The 6,000-nt window shown below is 57.5% G+C and overlaps 1 protein-coding gene across 2 annotated transcripts in view; it reads right to left on the bottom strand.

Annotated features, from left to right (window-relative positions):
- Nucleotides 1-5,635, bottom strand: part of RFX4 (regulatory factor X4) — a 175,630-nt gene extending 169,995 nt beyond the window's left edge. For both annotated transcript variants that reach the window (XM_070454010.1, XM_070454009.1), the window contains exon 1: nucleotides 5,223-5,635. In XM_070454010.1, coding sequence (XP_070310111.1) covers nucleotides 5,223-5,265 — 43 coding nt within the window. In that variant the 5' untranslated portion in view covers nucleotides 5,266-5,635. The remainder of the gene's footprint in view (nucleotides 1-5,222) is intronic.
- Nucleotides 5,636-6,000: the final 365 nt, after the last annotated feature.

The following is a 6,000-nucleotide window of genomic DNA, read 5'->3' on the forward strand; positions in this document are numbered from 1 at the left end:
CTGTAAATGAGCTACAAACTCTCAGACCATGGCAGTCTCTATATCCAATCTGTTCATTTACAGATGGGGCCACAGAATCTGGAGGGAAGGAAAGGACTCCTCTGCTCAATGTATCACCAGGAGTGGCCAGCTGTGAGAGGAACCTCATCTCTTCCTAAAAGCTTGAGCAATGGAGAGTAAAGTCTGTTTGGTTTTTGTTTTTGTTTTTTGATGATAGCATTTCGTCACATGGGCCAGTATGTCTTCTTATCCAGCATAGGTGAGGGTCTGTGATGATGGCTTCATCACCTAGAGGCATTTTAGTGTTTCTTAAATCAAACCTGGGCACAGCCCCATAAAACCTAATGCCTTAAGGAATGCTCCTTAGGTGTAACTGACAAAGGCAAGCATAGGCCTTTAAAAAGGGGTTATCCAAGGTTCTTGACTCTTAAAATCCTAAATGACTTGTAAAAACTATTTTAGTATATGATTAGTTTGAGGAGAGATTCCCTAATTGTGCAGTGGATCACAGTTGGGATAGTGGTAACCTGGCCTCCATGGTGGAGAAGGATCCGTCTAACTTGTCAGAGAATCCCAGTCTGGGAGCTATCTAACCCTTTATTTTACAGACAATTAAAATTAATCTTGGAAAGGCTCAAAGACTTACCCAAAGTGCTTCAATCAGAATTATAACCTGGAGCTTTCCCCACTGCACAAGGAGTAAAAAAAATCCATAGAATCTTCTCCTTACTACCCGTCCTAGTCTTCCAAAATTTCTGACCAGGCACCTCCTGCTTTTCTCTTTCCCGCATTATTCTAACCCCTCACTGTTTCAGATACCGTTTAAGAAGCGGGGCTGAGAAATTCATCTGGGGCGACCCACGGGTCCTGGGGAAGAAATGCCAGAACCTTTCACGTTGGAGAGCCTGTGGCTCGTGGGGGAGGCGGGCATACTGCCCAGCTGGCGCCTAACCCTGGGATGGGGAGGGAGGCCGGACAAGAACCCGGAGGAGGAGGGGTGGCGGGGTGGGGGCGCGAGCGGGATGAGAAAAGGTGAAGCTGCTGGAGAGAAATTAGAGACCTCGGGGCCTCTGGGAAGCAGGACGGTCCGGCTCTCACAGAGCGGCAGGGAGGCCCCGTGCGAACTCCTCTCTCCGCGAACTCGGCCTTTTGTTGTCGGCCTCTGCCTCTGGCTCCCGCTCATGCCCTCCGGTCCCCTGCCCCCCTGAAGTCACCCCAACTGCACTCATAATATTTTGCTTTGCGCTGGGTCTGTTTTCCACCACCAACTTCCAGCAGTCTCCATGGCGACGCGCTGGGGAGGGGGGCGCGCGCAGCTATGGAAATCCCAGGGCCTAGCCGCGCGGCGGCCACAGCAAACTTTTCCGGGTCTCCAGGCCCTGCAGGCCGGGTGGGAAAGCGCGCTGTCCTGGGCCACTTGCACCAAATCGCCAGCCGGACTCCGGGATCCCCGGCTGCACGCCGTGCTCCCTTGCGCTGCAGCCACACGGCTTGGGGACCTGGGGACCACGCGGCTCTTACTGGATCCTGGTGCCAAACCCAGACGCCGGCACTTGGCAGGTGGCGAGGGTGGGGCGAGCACGCCTCCTTTACGGGACACACACACAGGTCCAAGGAGGGCGAGATAGTCCGGTTTGGACGTGAGGGCCAAGTTCAGAGCTCCGATCCTTGTTTCCCAAGCCCGCAGTCCGTGTCCCAGGGCCAGAGAAGGCGGCTCCTTTTCTAGGGCCGTGCCTGGGAGAGGATGGAGGAGGCCTAGAACCCCGTCCCACCCGGGCGCTCTCTGTCCCGTTGCCCCACGCCAAAGCCACTGAATGTCCCCACCTGCAGGCCCACGGAGCCAGGTCGGGCCTTGTTTTGAGCCGGGAGCCTGTAGACCAGAGTGCCTTCCCGCCGTTGTGGTCCCGGGGCCTCAAAGCAGGCTCTAGGGGTGCGTTGGCGACTCTGGATTTTGGAGTTCCGGGTGAAAAGCGGGTAGAGGCAGACGTCTCTAGGTCGGGCTCATCAGTGCCCGTCGCTAAGGCGCCATCCCGTTTAACAAGAAACAATTCTTCTGTTGCGTAGGCGACCAACCTGGCTCCGGCCCACTTTGCACAAGTTCTCTGTGGCCTAAAATTCGACCTACTTTCCCCCCCTCTCGTTCTCGAATCTCCAGGCACCTTGAGTAACTGAGCGCGCTCGCCTGGCAGCACCGCCGGGATTGGACCCACAGGCCACCAACACGTCGGCGCGGCGGCGGCCCGCGTGGGGACGGCTGGCCATCCCGGGATCCGCGAGGCTTTGCGCGGTGCGGGACTTCTGCGCGAGCCGGGAACAATATCACTGCCACCAGCGCACCGGCCAGACGGCGCGTCCCGGGCCCCACGCGCGCGCCTGAGGCCCCCACCGCCTCCCCGGGCTCGGCCGCGCCGCGGAGCTCCGGGGAAAGCGGCTCTGCTTTGTGGCGCTCGGCGGCGGGCTAGCCCAGGGCCCAGAGGCGCGCGCCGGCGGCTCCCCAACCTCCTCCGACGGGGCCATTGTCTTAGACCCACACTTGCTGAGTATTTGGGGGAAAACTCGAGGAATATATTACCGGCTCCGTGCGCGGGACAAAGGGGCCCGTTGCCGCAGGTCACGCTGAAGTGGCCCCAGGGCGCAACACTAGAGCCCCGGCCCCTGCAAAACCGTCCTGCTGGGCCCGAGGCACGTTGCGGGAATTTTCCTCTTAAGAGTAGGGGACGGAGGCCTGGCCCGCCAGCCTCTCTGGCCCGGGATGCTCCGGAGTTCGCCTCAGCACTTGCTGCTAATCGATTGTGCCAGCCCTTTCGGAATGAAATACTACTAACAATAATATTCGTGGTTGGGCCCTAGATTTGCGCACGATCTGCCGTTAAAGGAGCAGAATCGAACTGCTTCAAGGAGCGCCGGTCCCAGCTAGCCGGGAAGAAAGGAACCTTTACATAACAAGGGAAACGCCAAAGAAAAGCTAATGGGATTAAGTTTTCTGGAAGCGAGGTGAGGGAAGGTTCTGGACCTGACCGCGCCGAGCCAGCTGCACTTCCTTCGCTGTCGGTTTTGCAAACCCGCATGAGAATGTCACTTGGTGCGCCTCGTGTCATTTCGTCTCGCTGCCGTTTCCCAGAACTTTTTGAGTTCAGGATGGCCATCTAGCCATCCACTCCCTTCACTTTGGTGGATGGGAGAAAAAATTTTCAGAACCTGTTGAGGGTGCTGCATTAAGTAAATGTGACAAGGTGTCACCATGACCACAAGGTAGAACAGAAAACAGAAGGCCTCCACAACCCCGCAGCTCTCCCAGGACGCACGGAGAAGTTCCAGTCCTGTTGAGGACTGCTTAAACCCCCAGCTGGGCTGTGGCTGGTGTGGCGCACAGACACCTCACGTCCTGCTTGGACCCCTTTCAAATATCAACACTTGGCCCCAAACCATGCAGACATGGGTTTACTTTTGTTCAAGGATATTCATCTCTAAAGTTGGGGTGCTCTGGACATGCATGGTGGCACAAATACTTCTCATAGAAGTATGGAGGGAAGGGATCCTTTCTCTCTCTAGGTGCCCTCTTTACCGCCAGCGGAGAGAACCCGGTCAGGGCTGGCCCCGCACTCGGTAGCCAGTCCTAACCACTCTCCTTGCCTTCATTTGTCATTGCATGTAGTAAGGAAGGCTGCCGGGGTCAGCCCATCCCCACTCCCAGGGGGCCCACACCCACTTGGCGGGGACCGCAAAGGAGAGGTTTGATCTCTTTAGATCAGAGATAGACAATTTTCCTGGAAAATCAAAGATATCCCTGACCAGAGGGGGGTGGGCATCTTGGCCACCAGGGCCCCAGCAGAAGCTAGGAGGGGCTGGAAACCTTTCTGCAAGAATGGGAAGAAGAACATCTGGGGCGATGCCCGAATGACCCCTACTCCCAGTCCACATTCATTTCCAGCCTGCAGGTGGAGGTGGGGAAGCCGTCGAGTGTTGTTTGTTTATTTGCTCAGGGAAGAGGCGCGTGTGTTAAGGATGGCAGCGGCTGGAAGGCACTTGTTGCTCCGCGCGGCGAAGTCCAGCAGCGGATGCTCGTAGGCGTTCTCCCAAGCATCGCGTCTAGCTGCTATCTCGGCCCAGGCTGCTCTTACTGCTGTTTCTGCCTCTCCAAGAAACTCCGAGGCTGCAACCTGGCCGGGATAGGAGTGCACTGGTTGAAAGACTGCAACTGAGGGTTGTCCTTGTTCAGTCTCTAAGTCATGCCTGACTCTGCGACTGAGGGAGGAGGTGAATTTCCGGAGAATTTCTTCCACCTGGAAGGGGCGTAGGGAGCACAACTCTGATCTAGAAGTTTGGCGGCTCCTCAAACGTACTAGAGCTGCGAGGCTCTACTGGAAAAAGAACCGAGACGCTGGGCTTTTTCGTTGTAAAAGATGCCTTGGCTTACTTTCTCCGTGGTTACGGACGGCCGCGACCCCCAAACCTGGCGCCTCCAGCCAACAGACCCCAAAGTGCCGAGCAGTTTGCAGACCCAGACGCCAGGCCTTGCCAGCCGCGCAGCATCCTGTTCTCTTCCGTAGAGTTACTGTCCCCAAGCTGAACGCATCGTCAGGTACTCCTTCCGGCCAAGGAGGCTGCACCGCGCTTCGGACTGCCCGGGGCTCCCTCCTCCCGACCGGGCGCGGATTCCACAGGACCACCGGGCTCGCCTCTGCCACTCCCTCCAGCTGCGCATCTCCACCAGTTGGAGCCTCTGTCCCCACCTCCCAGGCGCTGTGCAGAGCCGTCGCCCTCCCCCGCCTCTGGGGCGTTCCGCTCGGCTTCCTGGCCCCAGCCACCAGCCCCGGAACGCACCGCTATTCCGGGACCCCCAAACCGGGGGAGGAGCTGGACCAGGGAGGGGGCGGTCGGCTCGCAAAGTTTCTGCAAGAGGCACCTCGAGCTCGCCGCGAGCCAGGGAATCTTTACGTAACTTTATGTCCAGGGCAAGCGAAAGCGCACTTCACAGCGCGCGCACACACATTTACACACACACACAATCACACGTTTACACACACTCACACACTTCCACGCATCCGGTTACACACATCGCGCATCGCACGGGATTGAGAACTTCTGCACGCTCCATTACTTCCTGGGGTTCCACTGTCAAGTTGACCCTTCTGAACTTTTTGCGACTCTTTCTGAAGTTCCCCTTCTACCTCTTCTTTCCCTCCCAATGTCTACCCCCAACCCCCACCAGTAGGACTAACCTGTGGAATCCATGTCGGGTTCCTCCAGTAACCCACAATGCATGCTCTTCCCATGGACAGCACAGGCGCCCCCCAAAAATCCTGATGTTTGGGGATCCCCTGTGCTAGAGCTGCCCAGGGAGGAAAGGAGGAAGGAGGGAAGGGAAGACGCAGAGAGTGCAGGGACGAAAGGATAGAAAGAAGGAAAGGGAAAGGCAGAAGGAGAGAAGAAAGGAGAGAGAGAGAGAGAGAGAAGGGAAAGAGCTCGGAGAAGGGGGAGCGAGAAAGAGCGAGCCAGAGAGGGGACACTCAGTAATCCAGCCGGGCAAAGCCAAACCCGTCAAAATGTTTGCGGATGTTTCATGGGAAAAAGCATCATTTTATAGGAGCCCCGATGGGAGCAATGTCATTGATAGGCCAGCCGGCCTGATGAATGGCCGCTCGTCAGATGGGGCCGTGGCGAGGCGCACTGTGAAGCCCATTGTGGGCCTGTTTTGAATAAGAAAAGCCGCCTCCGAAAAGGGGGGCTCAGAGCGACGCAATCCCAGCCCTCCGACTTCCCCCTTCTATTATAGCATTAGCAACGTTTTTCTTATTTAAAGTTCCAGAGGCCTTCTCCAGCCTTCGCCCGGCACTCATTACAGGCGAAATCAAAATTGGCTTAGATGTGGCCCCCTCCCCCTCTGCCTACCCCTCCCCCGATCCGGCCCGGCACGGCGCAGGCATGAGAAGGGGGTGGGGGGGGGGCGGCGGCAGGGGACCCCGAGGAGCCTGGGGAGTCGCCTTCGCGGCCACGAGT

This window comes from Odocoileus virginianus, chromosome 23, assembly GCF_023699985.2.
Source record: "Odocoileus virginianus isolate 20LAN1187 ecotype Illinois chromosome 23, Ovbor_1.2, whole genome shotgun sequence".
In the NCBI taxonomy this organism is placed as follows: domain Eukaryota; kingdom Metazoa; phylum Chordata; class Mammalia; order Artiodactyla; family Cervidae; genus Odocoileus; species Odocoileus virginianus.